The following is a 16,681-nucleotide window of genomic DNA, read 5'->3' as shown; positions in this document are numbered from 1 at the left end:
GTCAAAGTTATGGCATGGATCTTTTCAAAATAACAAGTGGAGGTATGGTCATGTTCTGTCCACCCAGTGGATCCATCATAAGCTTCTCTGGAGTATGTGCCTCTACTGAAAGTAATGTCTGCACTGTCAGGACATCACAGGATTGCTGAAAACTGTAATTTGCTTCAGCGGTCATTGAGACAAAAAGAAAGCATCCAATGACGCTCTATATTAGTTACCTTACTGCTGCTTCCATTCACAGACAACTGCGGCCCTGTGATTTCCAGACAGTGAATGCTGTATATCGCTTCTAGAGCTGGGGCTAATGGAAGAGGAGTATGCCTCTTTTTGCTATTTTGAAAGGATCCATGCTTAGGAGAAAAAATGTCATACACTGACAAACCCTTTCATAAAAAAAGTATTTTACATTGAAAAATGTTCCTTAGTAATAAAATATGTGCACATAAGTGTAGATGCTCTAAATACTTTATTATTTTGTAATATATTATCAGCTAAAATGCATTGTCTGATTTGAAAAATCCATTTTCAAATATCCAATTATGTCATTCTTAGCTAAGCTTGATTTACACTGGCCAACAGGTTAAATGATCACAGATTGGCTATATGCAAGCCAATTGACAAACGTTTAATGGTCTGTATTTAGCAGGACAATTGCACTATCATGCTTAAAGAACGATCTTTGACATGACCGTTCTGTGTGCATAGACATAGTCATATTTCTCTGCATTCTCGCCATTGTTTGCACAGAATAATATGCAACTGAGAACGATAATTTTCAATGAAGCTAAAAATCATTCCACCAGATGAAAGATTGTTTTTCTTATTCATCAGATGATTGACAGCCTGTTTAGACTGAACATTCTTCGGAAAACTTTTTCCCGGAAATCGGCACTTGTAAATGCACCCTTAGTACATAGGCTTCTTTTGTTCACGATTCGAATCATGATTGTCTTCTATTAGCAAGAGGGAAGAGTGATGACAAAGAGCTTGTCACAGTGTGACCCGACCAAATGGGTGGTTGGTCAATGGACGGCACAACTCACAAACAACGGGATCGAAAAGGTGAGAGGAATGCCCTACCCGTAGGGAATGGGGAATGGTCACCACCTGAGCTCAAACCTGAATCTGTCCCTGCACTCCCCTAACACTCTATACGGGTCCTTCCCTCTGCTGCTGTCAGGATACCTTGTCCCTAGTAGTCACCTATTACTGCCATGGCTAGTGCACTGGCTGTCAAAGAGCACTAGCCACAACTCTGCAGATAATACACACAGGGGAAAGTGACAAACACCAAAGGGACAAGGTAACAAAAACACCACACTTAGCTTATGAACACCGCTGCTAGGGTCCACACAGCAGATAACAACAGCAACTGGACTCCAATCACCAGACGTGGCTGACACCAGAGAGCTGCTCCTGCTTGGCTGGTCTCCGGTGACCTTTTAAAGGATGGTGGGAGTGGTCACCACCTGCATCAGCTGACCCAGCAGCACTGCAGTAACATCAGATTGCCAGCGGGGGAAAGAAACTGCCATTAACCCCGATGGTTCAAAAGGAAAAAAGTTTTTAACTGAGTGGAACCAGAGCTGCCACAAATCCAAAAAATAATCGGGGCAGAGTTGGTCTGGAGAATGTGGCTTTACTTAGGCAGGAAATTAATTTTAATAGGTGATGTTTAATTCTACTTTTCACCTGTGGCATCTATGATGAAGAACTGCACATTCTATGTCCCAGAGATAAGAAGTCAGAGATAACAACTTATTGCTGGGAATTTCAAAGCTGATAACCCTTTCAATGATTAAAGGAAGCATGTATATTTACCTACAAATCCCATGGTTACACCAACCATGTCCAATGCACATGTTAGGGCACTGTTGTCCAATGTAAATATTGTCCAACGCCCATTCATCTTCTGATGTGTAATATCGCTGGCTCCAACGGAAGCGAGTTGCACTAGACCTTAAAACAGCACAAATCAAAATGTATTAATACGTACATTATGGACCTTCTTGAAACATACATTTTTATTATCAGTATGACACTCTTTGGCTGCATGAGTAATGCAGATAACATGCAGGACATAAGAACAACTCATCAGTTTATAGAAAAGAAATGGAACATAAGGGGGTTGTATCAAGTTTGTAAGTTATCCTAGAAAGGGCATAATCTGACGGTCACTTGGAGTTCCCCATCAGTCCTGAGAACATGTCTAAATAGAGTGGGGTAATAGACATGCACTTCCGCTCTATTCATTCTTAATGGGAGTGCTGAATACAAGTCGAGCAGAGCACTTGGCTATTTCCGGTATTCCCATTGAGAATATATGGAGAAAAAGTGCACCTTTTTTACCATAACTTTTCACCTGCTCATAATAGGGCTAGTATTAAACTTCCAATGCCTGTTGTGAACAATACCACATATATATATATATATATATATATATATATATATATATACAGTGGGGCAAAAAAGTATTTAGTCAGTCAGCAATAGTGCAAGTTCCACCACTTAAAAAGATGAGAGGCGTCTGTAATTTACATCATAGGTAGACCTCAACTATGGGAGACAAACTGAGAAAAAAAAATCCAGAAAATCACATTGTCTGTTTTTTTAACAATTTATTTGCATATTATGGTGGAAAATAAGTATTTGGTCAGAAACAAACAATCAAGATTTCTGGCTCTCACAGACCTGTAACTTCTTCTTTAAGAGTCTCCTCTTTCCTCCACTCATTACCTGTAGTAATGGCACCTGTTTAAACTTGTTATCAGTATAAAAAGACACCTGTGCGCACCCTCAAACAGTCTGACTCCAAACTCCACTATGGTGAAGACCAAAGAGCTGTCAAAGGACACCAGAAACAAAATTGTAGCCCTGCACCAGGCTGGGAAGACTGAATCTGCAATAGCCAACCAGCTTGGAGTGAAGAAATCAACAGTGGGAGCAATAATTAGAAAATGGAAGACATACAAGACCAGTGATAATCTCCCTCGATCTGGGGCTCCACGCAAAATCCCACCCCGTGGGGTCAGAATGATCACAAGAACGGTGAGCAAAAATCCCAGAACCACGCGGGGGGACCTAGTGAATGAACTGCAGAGAGCTGGGACCAATGTAACAAGGCCTACCATAAGTAACACACTACGCCACCATGGACTCAGATCCTGCAGTGCCAGACGTGTCCCACTGCTTAAGCCAGTACATGTCCGGGCCCGTCTGAAGTTTACTAGAGAGCATTTGGATGATCCAGAGGAGTTTTGGGAGAATGTCCTATGGTCTGATGAAACCAAACTGGAACTGTTTGGTAGAAACACAACTTGTCGTGTTTGGAGGAAAAAGAATACTGAGTTGCATCCATCAAACACCATACCTACTGTAAAGCATGGTGGTGGAAACATCATGCTTTGGGGCTGTTTCTCTGCAAAGGGGCCAGGACGACTGATCCGGGTACATGAAAGAATGAATGGCGCCATGTATCGTGAGATTTTGAGTGCAAACCTCCTTCCATCAGCAAGGGCATTGAAGATGAAACGTGGCTGGGTCTTTCAACATGACAATGATCCAAAGCACAACGCCAGGGCAACGAAGGAGTGGCTTCGTAAGAAGCATTTCAAGGTCCTGGAGTGGCCTAGCCAGTCTCCAGATCTCAACCCTATAGAAAACCTTTGGAGGGAGTTGAAAGTCCGTGTTGCCAAGCGAAAAGCCAAAACATCACTGCTCTAGAGGAGATCTGCATGGAGGAATGGGCCGACATACCAACAACAGTGTGTGGCAACCTTGTGAAGACTTACAGAAAACGTTTGACCTTTGTCATTGCCAACAAAGGATATATTACAAAGTATTGAGATGAAATTTTGTTTCTGACCAAATACTTATTTTCCACCATAATATGCAAATAAAATGTTAAAAAAACAGACAATGTGATTTTCTGGATTTTTTTTTCTCAGTTTGTCTCCCATAGTTGAGGTCTACCTATGATGTAAATTACAGACGCCTCTCATCTTTTTAAGTGGTGGAACTTGCACTATTGCTGACTGACTAAATACTTTTTTGCCCCACTGTATATATATATATATATATAGACAGTACATATGTTTTTATGTTTTTGGGAGCACATGGATCCATTGTATGTCCGTATGTCGGTTTTGCAAGCCTACGAGAAAATCTCGCAGTACGGATGCCATACGGATTACATACGGAGGATGCCATGCGCAAAATACGCTGACACACCCTGCCTACGGATGAGATATTGGGAAAATATTCAGAAAAGTCATATGAGGACATCCAGCAGAGGGCGCCTCACCGCAACTGAAGGTAACTACAGGTCATTGACCTACATTCCATTCATTCCCCAGGGTTTTACAGGCAGGAGCACAGCTGCATTATAGCAGAGCTCCTGCCTGTAAAATAATTTAACCCCTTCAGATGGATTTATATCATGGGACATATCGACGGAAGGTATGAGATATTGTTGGTTTATTATTTTTAATTTTTTACAGGTCGAGGGTCTTCAGGTGGATTGAGAGTGGAATAAAATATTACAACAACCTGTGTATTTATTTCATTAAAATACTTTGCAATATTGTGTGTGTGTTTTTTTAACCATTTCATGCTATTGGATTAATAATGGATAGGTGTCCTAATTGACGCCTCTCCATTATTAATCTGGCTTAATGTCACCTTACACTAGCAAGGTGACATTAACCCTTCATTACCCCATATCCCACCGCTACACGGGAATGGGAAGAGAGTGGCCAAGTGCCAGAATAGGCGCATCTTCCAGATGTGCCTTTTCTGGGGTGGCTGGGGGCAGATGTTTTTAGCCAGGGAGGGAGCCAATAACCAAGGACCCTCTCCAGGCTATTAATATCTGCCCTCAGTCACTGGCTTTACTACTCTGGTGGAGAAAATTGCGTGGGAGCCCATGCCAATTTTTTCCGCCATTTAACCCTTTAATTTAATAGCTAGACAGCCCAAATTTTGCACATACACAATACTAACATTAGTAGTGTGGAATATGCAAAAAAATGGGGATATGACATGGTTTACTGTATGTAAACCATGTCTCATATCATGTCGGGTTTAGGAAGGAGATAGCAAAAGCCGGCAATTGAATTATCGGCTTTTAAGCTATCTCGCGCTGGATGAAATATTAATATATATATATACAGTGGGGCAAAAAAGTATTTAGTCAGTCAGCAATAGTGCAAGTTCCACCACTTAAAAAGATGAGAGGCGTCTGTAATTTACATCATAGGTAGACCTCAACTATGGGAGACAAACTGAGAAAAAAAAATCCAGAAAATCACATTGTCTGTTTTTTTATCATTTTTTTTGCATTTTATGGTGGAAAATAAGTATTTGGTCAGAAACAAACAATCAAGATTTCTGGCTCTCACAGACCTGTAACTTCTTCTTTAAGAGTCTCCTCTTTCCTCCACTCATTACCTGTAGTAATGGCACCTGTTTAAACTTGTTATCAGTATAAAAAGACACCTGTGCACACCCTCAAACAGTCTGACTCCAAACTCCACTATGGTGAAGACCAAAGAGCTGTCAAAGGACACCAGAAACAAAATTGTAGCCCTGCACCAGGCTGGGACGACTGAATCCGCAATAGCCAACCAGCTTGGAGTGAAGAAATCAACAGTGGGAGCAATAATTAGAAAATGGAAGACATACAAGACCACTGATAATCTCCCTCGATCTGGGGCTCCACGCAAAATCCCACCCCGTGGGGTCAGAATGATCACAAGAACGGTGAGCAAAAATCCCAGAACCACGCGGGGGGACCTAGTGAATGAACTGCAGAGAGCTGGGACCAATGTAACAAGGCCTACCATAAGTAACACACTACGCCACCATGGACTCAGATCCTGCAGTGCCAGACGTGTCCCACTGCTTAAGCCAGTACATGTCCGGGCCCGTCTGAAGTTTGCTAGAGAGCATTTGGATGATCCAGAGGAGTTTTGGGAGAATGTCCTATGGTCTGATGAAACCAAACTGGAACTGTTTGGTAGAAACACAACTTGTCGTGTTTGGAGGAAAAAGAATACTGAGTTGCATCCATCAAACACCATACCTACTGTAAAGCATGGTGGTGGAAACATCATGCTTTGGGGCTGTTTCTCTGCAAAGGGGCCAGGACGACTGATCCGGGTACATGAAAGAATGAATGGGGCCATGTATCGTGAGATTTTGAGTGCAAACCTCCTTCCATCAGCAAGGGCATTGAAGATGAAACGTGGCTGGGTCTTTCAACATGACAATGATCCAAAGCACACCACCAGGGCAACGAAGGAGTGGCTTCGTAAGAAGCATTTCAAGGTCCTGGAGTGGCCTAGCCAGTCTCCAGATCTCAACCCTATAGAAAACCTTTGGAGGGAGTTGAAAGTCCGTGTTGCCAAGCGAAAAGCCAAAAACATCACTGCTCTAGAGGAGATCTGCATGGAGGAATGAGCCAACATACCAACAACAGTGTGTGGCAACCTTGTGAAGACTTACAGAAAACGTTTGACCTCTGTCATTGCCAACAAAGGATATATTACAAAGTATTGAGATGAAATTTTGTTTCTGACCAAATACTTATTTTCCACCATAATATGCAAATAAAATGTTAAAAAAACAGACAATGTGATTTTCTGGATTTTTTTTTCTCAGCTTGTCTCCCATAGTTGAGGTCTACCTATGATGTAAATTACAGACGCCTCTCATCTTTTTAAGTGGTGGAACTTGCACTATTGCTGATTGACTAAATACTTTTTTGCCCCACTGTATGTGTGTCTCAATGACATCTATATATATATGTGTGATTTTACTGAACACCGCACTGAATTGCCGGCTTTTCTCTCTAACACCGCTGTGTATTTCTCGCAAGTCACACTGCTGGTCCGTGTGTAATCTGTATTTTTCTCGGCCCCATAGACTTTCATTCGCGTTTTTTGTGCGCAATACGGTGACAAACGCAGCATGCTGCGATTTTCTACGGCCGTAGAACACCGTATAATACGGATCAGTAAAATACGGCAAATAGGAGCTGGGGCATAGAGAAGCATTGTACCGTATGCAATCCGTATTTTCAGCACCTCTCTTACGTCCGTAAAACATGGTAGTGTGACGCCGGCCTAAAACTGTTTTATATGTCTATTAGAGAACTGTGTAAAGGCTTGTTTTTTTTTGTTTTACAAGCTGTAGTTTTTATTGCTACCACTGTCAAATACATATACTATGACTTTTTGATCATTTTTTAACTAACATTAACAAAATGGCAATTGTGGCCTAGTTTTTAATTTTTATTTTTGTATTTTTATTTTTAATGGTGTTCATGGTCAGGGATTAAAAGTAATATAGTTTTATAGTATGGATAATTACATACATGATAATGATCTAATAGGTTTCATTTTTATGGGGTGGTTGCTTTTTTACCAAGAAAATGATTTTTTAACTACTGAAAAAAAAGTAAAAAAAAACAGATGTTGACATGAATTAATGAATCACAACTTCAATTTTATTGCAGATGTTTACTGCATTAACATACCAGGTCTTCTGTGGCAAAGGTAATGTTATTCTTCTCCAATGAGTGAATTCACTTGAGTGATAGATGCTTGCTGAGGTGAATTCCTGGCAGCTAGGCATACTCGGCAAACATTCCTGGAAAACAGAATATCTTAAATTAAAAATAAAATATCTATATATATATATATATAATCGCCTACGGGGGAATTCCGTCTGTCTGTCTGTCACGGAAATCCCGCGTCGCTGATTGGCGACCACGACCCATCAGCGACGGGCACAGCCCGGCCAAGAATTAGTCCCTCCCTACTTCCGTCCAGTCAGTGGCCGGCGCCCGCTCCATACTCCCCTCCAGTCAGCGATCACACAGGGTTAATGGTAGCATTAACGGACCGCATTATGCCGCGGTGTAATGCACTCCGTTAACGCTGCTATTAACCCTGTGTGACCAACTTTTTACTATTGATGCTGCTTATACTATTCACACCTTCCGTCATCTGCCGATGCGCGCGCGGCTGCCACCAGCTTCCGTTCCCAGAGATGCATTGTGAAATTACCCAGAAGACTTAGCAGTCTCGTGAGACAGCTAAGTCACTGGGTAATTTCGCAATGCATCTCTGGGAACGGAAGCTGGCGGCAGCAGCACGCGCATCGGGACAGCTTCGCTGGATGCCGGAGGGTGAGTATATAACTATTTTTTATTTTAATTATTTTTTTTAACAGGGATATGGTGCCCACACTGCTATATACTACGTGGGCTGTGTTATATACTGCGTGGCTGCTATATACTACGTGGGCAGTGTTATATACTCCGTGGGCTGTTATATACTGCGTGCGCTGTGCTATATATTACGTGGGCTGTGTTATATACTGTGTGGCTGCTATATACTATGTGGGCAGTGTTATATACTATGTGGGCAGTGTTATATACTGATGCGTTAGAATTGGGCCACCATTTAGTATTTCTATAAATAAATTACTGTGTTAATATAGTATCTGAATATTATTTACTAAAAGTCTAACAATAAAAAATTAAATTAAATATAATAATACCACGTGGCTGGACCATAGCCTACTTTGGCTATGCACCTCTTACACCACTTAAAAAAAATAATTTACTCTACAAAAATACATAAATGTAATCTATTTTTGCTGTTATTGCAATGATCTACATAATAAGTTTAATATGATGAATTAAATTTAAGAAAATCCTCAAAACATTTCCAGAAAAGCCATTTATTTTACCATTTCAAAAGTAGTAAAATAACCATACATATTTTGTATTGCTTTAATTGGAACAATTCATAAACTAAGGCTATTACAGAATTTATACCACTAAATGGAATAAAAAAAAATACCACCAAATAATTGCAAACAGAATTATTGTTTTTACTAAAAAAATTATAAAAGTTAATTGATTAATTATGCATACTCCAAAAGTGAAAATTACAACCACTATACACCAAAAAATATTAATTAAAGTGCTTTTGTCACACCGATAGGCCAAGCTGAAGGCTTTTATAGCTAAGGTTATAATTTATGATAAGTTCACCTGGGCATTACTAGAGATATTTATCTAAGAATACAGCAGAGCTGACAGCAACATGAGAAGAGAGCTGTAGCTGCAGAAGTGTTGTAATGAGACAAAGCTCACTTCTGCTATATTTCCACCCCACCCACACTGCCAGGAGATAAAAGCTGCAGAAGTGTTAGTAATCACACTAATCTTTTCTTTATTCCTGGCATTTGTAATCACTCTGCAGTGAGATCAAGGAAGAGAGCAGACTGTCTATCATTACTGTACATCTCACACAGTAGAAAGCCTCTTTTAAGCAAGTGTTGGGATTTGTTATTTTTTCTCTCCATTACTAAGCTGTAGGCTTGATTTCACCTGACAATACAAAGGTGACATCAACCCCACAAATATGAACTCCATTTGCCACCACTACAGAGCAAGTGCAAAGAGACGGCAAAGTGCTCTTCATACATGTGCCTTTTCCGGGCAACTGCAGGCTGCTATTTTTAGGCTGGGGGGTCTATATCAATTGCTCCTTACCAGCCTGAGAATACCAGACTCCAGATCGCAGCTTTAGCAAGGCTGGTTTCAAAAATGGGGGGACCCCACTCCATTTTATTTTATTATTTATTTATATAATTAAAAAAACAGAGTGGGGACCCCTCTATTCTTGATCACAAGTCTTGCTGAAGCTGACAGCTGAGGGTTGCATCCCCCAGCTGTGAGTTTTCCCTGGCTGGTTATAGAAAATAGAGGGGAACCAACGCCAGGTTTTTCATTTATTTATTTATAGAGCAAGCGGTGACTGATGAATACTCCTATCAACTGCTCCTGCTGTCACTGCTATTAGCAGCAGAAGGTGTAGGTTGACGGGAGTAATAGTCCCAGCAGCCGCTGTCTGCTGTTATTGTGATCACTGGAATACAACTCTCATCATTATCCTCTGCTTGTGATGATCGCCGGCAGTGCAGGGGAGAATGATGTGAGCGGTCTTGAGCACCCAGCACTGGGGAACAGCACTTACTATGGTGCTTCTTCCCTGGCGCCCGTCTGTGTAGTACTGATGTGGTACATGGGCAGCACATGATTGCCACACGTGTGCTGCAAGTATTACACACACAGACACTGTCATCTCCGGAACTGTTTTTATCTGGTATCGGAAAAAAACAGACGTGTGAAACCGGCCTAAGGTATCGAGGAACAATTTTAAAATTCATACTTAGATTTTTTATTTTATTTTGATTAAGGGAGGCGAGGATGGGGGAGTGGTAGCACTATGTAAACTTGCAGCTCTCATGCGGGAGAGAAAGTGAAGCAGAGGCATTATTTTCTAGTAACTTTTAAATTAAAATGTTATGAAACTGAAATGTATTACAGTACATTATCTGCATGTGCCCAATTAAAAAAAGAAAACCATAGCTCTTAACTTTCAATTTTGTCATTCAAATATTTTCACAATTGTATGTTCCTCAAGAGTTTGAAATATTACAAAGATATAAGCAAAAACAAAACCTCTCTAGATGAAAATCTTGTATCCTGATGGAATTGTCACCAAAAAGTCATTTGTGTTCATTATTATCCTTTTATCATAAAAACACCTGGTAGTGTGGAAAACCTGATTAAATGGCAGGCTTTCTGCTCAGCACTCATCAAGACCAATTTCAGATAACACAGGCACAATGGGACCAAATATACTGTATTCCATTCAGCAATAGGGAGAACCCACAACAAAAAAGCTTTGCTGCAAATGTTTTTTACAAGATAATCAGAGGTCCACCAGAAAGTTCACTCTATAAATCATGCAGCAACATAAAACATATCTTGATATCTTTGTGCGGATTACCGTACTAAAGTTAAATTAGAATAGAAAAATTAAATATTAAAATTCATGTATCTTTAGTATGATTAAATAATGCTGTGCATTTTCTTTCTATTTTAAAGCTCGAATAAGCACAGGATTTGGATTTTTTCCTTCTTTTTTTCCCACTGGACTATGTCAGAAGGAAAAACAAACATAAAAACATCCTAGAAGATTATGCAATATAAATTGGTTACCTTTCAACATTCTCTTCAATTACAGTAAAAAAGCACATTGTGTAACCCCTTTACCCCCAAGGGTGGTTTGCACGTTAATGACCGGGCCAAGTTTTACAATTCTGACCACTGTCCCTTTATGAGGTTATAACTCTGGAACGCTTCAACGGATCCTGGTGATTCTGACACCGTTTTCTCATGACATATTGGGCTTCATGATAGTGGTAAAATTTATATGATATTACCTGCGTTTATTTGTGAAAAAAATGGGAATTTGGCAAAAAATTTGAAAATTTCCCAATTTTCCAAATTTTTATTTTTATGCAATTAAATCACAGAGATATGTCACACAAAATACTTAATAAGTAACATTTCCCACATGTCTCCTTTACATCAGCACAATTTGGGAACCAAAATTTTTTTTGTTAGGGAGTTATAAGGGTTAAAATTGACCAGCAATTTCTCATTTTTACAACACCATTTCTTTTAGGGACCACATCTCATTTGAAGTCATTTTGAGAGGTCTATATGATAGAAAATACCCAAGTGTGGCACCATTCTAAAAACTGCACCCCTCAAGGTGCTGAAAACCATATTCAAGAAGTTTATTAACCCTTCAGGTGTTTCACAGGAATTTTTGGAATGTTTAAATAAAAATGAACATTTAACTTTTTTTCACAAAAAACTTACTTCAGCTCTAATTTGTTTTATTTTACTAAGAGTGACAGGAGAAATGGACCCTAAAACTGGTTGTACAATTTGTCCTGAGTACGCCGATACCCCATATGTGGGGCTAAACCACTGTTTTGATGCATGGCAGAGCTCGGAAGGGAAGGAGCGCCATTTGACTTTTCAATGCAAAATTGACAGGAATTGAGATGGGACGCCATGTTGCGTTTGGAGAGCCACTGATGTGCCTAAACATTGAAACCCCCCACAAGTGACACCATTTTGGAAAGTAGACCCCCTAAGGAACATTTGTAGATGTGTGGTGAGCACTTTGACCCACCAAGTGCTTCACAGAGCCGTAATAATAAAAAATCATATTTTTTCACAAAAATTATCTTTTCACCCCCAATTTTTTATTTTCCCAAGGGTAAGAGAAGAAATTGGACCCCAAAAGTTGTTGTACAATTTGTCCCGAGTACGCTGATACCCAATATGTGGGGGTAAACCACTGTTTGGGCGCATGGCAGAGCTCGGAAGGGAAGGAGCGCCATTTGACTTTTCAATGCAAAATTGACTGGAATTGAGATCGGACGCCATGTCGCATTTGGAGAGCCCCTGATGTGCCTAAACAGTGGAAACCCCCAATTATAACTGAAACCCTAATCCAAACACATCCCTAACCCTAATCCCAACGGTAACCCTAACCACACCCCTAACCCTAACACACCCCTAACCCTAATCCCAACCCTATTCTCAACCGTAAATGTAATCCAAACCCTAACTGTAACCTTAGCCCCAAACCTAACCCTAACTTTAGCCCCAACCCTAACTGTAGCCCTAACCCTATCCCCAACCCTAACCCTAGCCCTAGCCCTAACCCTAACCCTAGCCCTAACCCAAGCCCTAACCCTAACCCTAGCCCTAATCCTAGCCCTAACCCTGATGGGAAAATGGAAATAAATACATTTTTTTATTTTTTTCATTTTTCCCTAACTAAGGGAGTAATGAAGGGGGGTTTGATTACTTTTATAGTGGGGTTTCTAGCGGATTTTTATGATTGGCAGCCGTCACACACTAAAAGACACTTTTTATTGCAAAGAATATTTTTTGCGTTACCACATTTTGAGAGCTATAATTTTTCCATATTTTGGTCCACAGAGTCATGTGAGGTCTTGTTTTTTTGCAGGACGAGTTGATGTTTTTATTGGTAACATTTTCGGGCACGTGACATTTTTTGATCGCTTTTTATTCTGATATTTGTGAGGCAGAATGATCAAAAACCAGCTATTCATGAATTTCTTTGGGGGGGGGGGGGTGTTTATACTGTTCCGCGTTTGGTAAAATTGATATAGCAGTTTTATTCTTCGGGTCAGTACGATTACAGCGATACCTCATTTATATCGATTTTTAATGTTTTGGCGCTTTTATACGATAAAAACTATTTTATAGAAAAAATAATTATTTTTGCATCACTTTATTCTGCGGACTACAACTTTTTTATTTTTTTGCTGATGATGCTGTATTGCAGCTCATTTTTTGCAGGACAAGATGATGTTTTCAGCGGTACCATGGTTATTTATATCAGTCTTTTTGATCGCGTGTTATTCCACTTTTTGTTCGGCGGTATGATAGTAAAGCATTGTTTTTGCCTCATTTTTTTTTTTTACGGTGTTCACTGAAGGGGTTAACTGGTGGGACAGTTTTATAGGTCGGGTCATTACGGACGCGGCGATACTAAATATGTGTACTTTTATTGTTTTTTTTATTTAGATAAAGAAATGTAGTTATGGGAACAATATTTTTTTGGGGGGAATTTTTAAAAAATTTTTTTTACACATCTGAATATTTTTTTTTTTTACAATATAACATTGCCCCAGGGGGGGCATCATGTTATAGTGTAAGATCGCTGGTCTGACACTTTCTTGTGCACTGTGTCAGATCAGCGATCACACAGGCACAGCACTGGCTTCCCGCCGCCTGCTCTGAGCAGGCGCTGTGAAGCCACCTCCCTGCAGGACCCGGATGCAGCCCCGCAGCCATTTTGGATCCGGACCTGCTGCAGGGAGGAGGAGGTAAGGACCCTCGGAGCAACGCGATCACATCTCAGGGAAGCACGCAGGGAGTCCCCTCCCTGCGCGATGCTTTCCTATACCGCCGGAACACTGCGATCATGTTTGATCGCAGTGTGCCGGGGGTTAATGTGCTGGGGCGGTCCGTGACCGCTCCTGGCACGTAGTGCCGGATGTCAGCTGCGATAGTCAGCTGACACTCGGCCGCGCTCCCCCCGTGAGCGCGGCCGATCGACTATGATATACTATGATATACTATCCCACCGGTGGTCATACGGGCCCACCCTACCTCAACGGGATAGTACGTCCAATGTCAGAAAGGGGTTAAAGTTTGAATACAAGTAAGTGACCCCTTGGAAATGGCCAATATTTCTGAATTAATTACTAATACAACTTGGTCTGATTTGTTATTTAAGTCACAATTACAGGCAAACACAGTATAAATAAGCTACATAATCCTACATAAACGGTTTGCACTGTTGATGACTTTGATGTCGCTGATTAATAACCCGCAGTGCAGGAAGAAAGAAAACCCTTAGGGTTCAATCACATATCAAGTAAGAAGTAGAGAGAGGGCAAATATAATTATGTTAAAACCTAACTTTTTGTAATAAGGAGTAAAAAGACTATGCTCAAACTGATACAAAAACAACAAATGTGCCAGAAGATATACAGTATATCATAAAAGTATGTACAACCGTCACCTTTTTGTACATAATTTAGTCTAACTTTTCATGAGACAACACTGAAGATATGACACTATGATACAATGTAAAGCAGTAAGTGTTCAGCTTGTATAACAGTGTAAATTTGGTGTGCCCTCTAAATAACCCATTAATGTCTATACCGATGGCAAGAAAGAGGAGTACATCCCCAAGTGAAAATAGCCACATTATGCTCAAAGTGTCAATATTTTGTATTACCACCATTATTTTCAAGCACTGCCTTAGCTCTCTCGGGCATGGAGTTCACTAGAGCGTCACATGTTGCCACTCGAATCCTCTTCCACTCCTCCATGACAACATCACAGAGCTGGTGGATGTTAGATACCTTGCGCTGCTCCACATTCCATTTGAGGATGCCCCACAGATGCTCAATAGGGTTTAGGTCTGGTGAAATGTTCTGTTTCTTTAGCGAGGCAGTGGTTGTCCTGGAGGTGTGTTTGGGGTTGTTATCATTTTGGAATATTGACCTGTGGTCCAGTTTCCGAAAGGATAGGATCATGCTTACTTCTGTATGTCATAGTACATGTTGGCATTCATGGTTCCCTCAATGAACTGTGGCTCCCCATAGGCGGCAGCACTCATCCAGCCCCAAACCATGGCACTCCCACTACCATTAATACAAACACAATAATTAAGTGTAAATAACAAATACAGAGACGCACTGCTTCAATACTAAATACCAACAAAAAACTAGTGCTATAAGATCTCATAAAATGTATATCTTTATTGTAATACATGATAAAAACACTAAATACATGACAATACGTGCCCCAAGGAAAATAGACTACTACACACACACACATTTAAATATGCATAAAAACAGATGATGTGTAGCTGTGAAAATCTCCATGTCTATAAAGGTACCTTCACACTAAGCGAGGTCGCTAGCGAGATCGCTGCTGAGTTTTGTGACGCAACAGCGACCTCAGTAGCGATCTCGCTATGTTTGACACGTAGCAGCGACCAGGCCCCTGCTGTGAGATGACTGGTCGTGTCGGAATGGCCTGGACCTTTTTTTGATCGTTGAGGTCCCGCTGGGTAGCACACATCGCTGTGTTTGACACCTTATCAACGACCTCGTTGACGACTCAGACACCGACACATAGGCGTGCATTTGCGTTGCCTTTTCCGGACCCCTCCGCTCCGATTGGTGGTCGCTACTGCGTTCTGATTGGCGGTCATGCCTTCAACAGAAGGCGACATAGTAGCGCTTCCATCCTTTGTTCCTGACCACCAATCGGAACTGAATGGGCGCGGAAAAGGCAACGCAAATGCACGCCTGTGTGACTACAACGTTACACAGGACATCCCTCATCGAGGTCTGAATCGTCATAATAGCTGCCATGTGACAGGGTCACAACGACCATCGACATCATTGTACAGGTCGCTAAAAGGTCGCCGCATCGCTGCTGCGTCGTTGGGAAGATCTCACTGTTTGACATCTCACCAGTGACCACATAGCGACGCAGCAACGATCCCTGACAGGTCGTATCGTTGTCGGGATCGCTTTAGCGTCGCTAAGTGTGACGGGGCCCTAAGGTTTATCCCCAGACTGCCAAAGAGGACAAGGTCTACCAAGTTAAAAAGACAGTACTTTCATCCAGTGATGTGACCAACGGGGATGTGTGTTGTGTGTAGAATGGTCAGAAGTTGCATTAACACCACATTTACATTGTTATGCAAGCTGTTCGCTGACTACTTTACATTGTATCAAAGTGTCATATCTTCAGTGTTGTCCCATGAAAAGAGCTAATAAAATATTAACAAAAATGTGAAGGATGTACTCACTTTTGTGACTGACATACTGCATAATAAAATGGGACCATATACGATAAAGTGCCCAACAATACCAGTGCATCACAGCATCATCAGGAGAGTGTACTTGTAAAAGAGGGGGAGTTTACTGTACTAGGTAATAATAAGTGCTCTACAGTGGCAGTAATTCCTAATAGAGGTGTGCAGAGTGTTGCACAGTCTCAGAGGTATATAGGCCTCTATTCTTATTCTTCTGAGGCTGTGCAGCACTTTGCACGCCTCTATTAGGGATCACTGCCACTGCAGAGCCAGGGGCGGGCTGGGCCGGGTGGCAGTGAGGCCAATGCCCCCGGGCTGCTCCCCCAGCAGCTGTGCAAGGCCAGCTGCCTGATGGCCATGCA

General features: G+C 41.2%; 1 protein-coding gene across 4 annotated transcripts in view; it reads right to left on the bottom strand.

The window, feature by feature from the left end:
* The window catches only part of RELN (reelin), a 1,116,896-nt gene that overhangs the window by 253,669 nt on the left and 846,546 nt on the right, over positions 1-16,681 (bottom strand). For all 4 annotated transcript variants that reach the window (XM_069765109.1, XM_069765110.1, XM_069765107.1 and 1 more), the window contains exons 22-23: positions 7,538-7,650; positions 1,822-1,959 (exon numbers count right to left, since the gene is read on the bottom strand). In XM_069765109.1, the coding sequence (XP_069621210.1) occupies positions 1,822-1,959; positions 7,538-7,650 (251 nt within the window). The remainder of the gene's footprint in view (positions 1-1,821; positions 1,960-7,537; positions 7,651-16,681) is intronic.

Source organism: Ranitomeya imitator, chromosome 4, assembly GCF_032444005.1.
Source record: "Ranitomeya imitator isolate aRanImi1 chromosome 4, aRanImi1.pri, whole genome shotgun sequence".
NCBI lineage: Eukaryota > Metazoa > Chordata > Amphibia > Anura > Dendrobatidae > Ranitomeya > Ranitomeya imitator.
The sequence above is the reverse complement of the archived record's forward strand: the minus strand, read 5'-3'. Positions and strand labels throughout refer to the sequence as shown.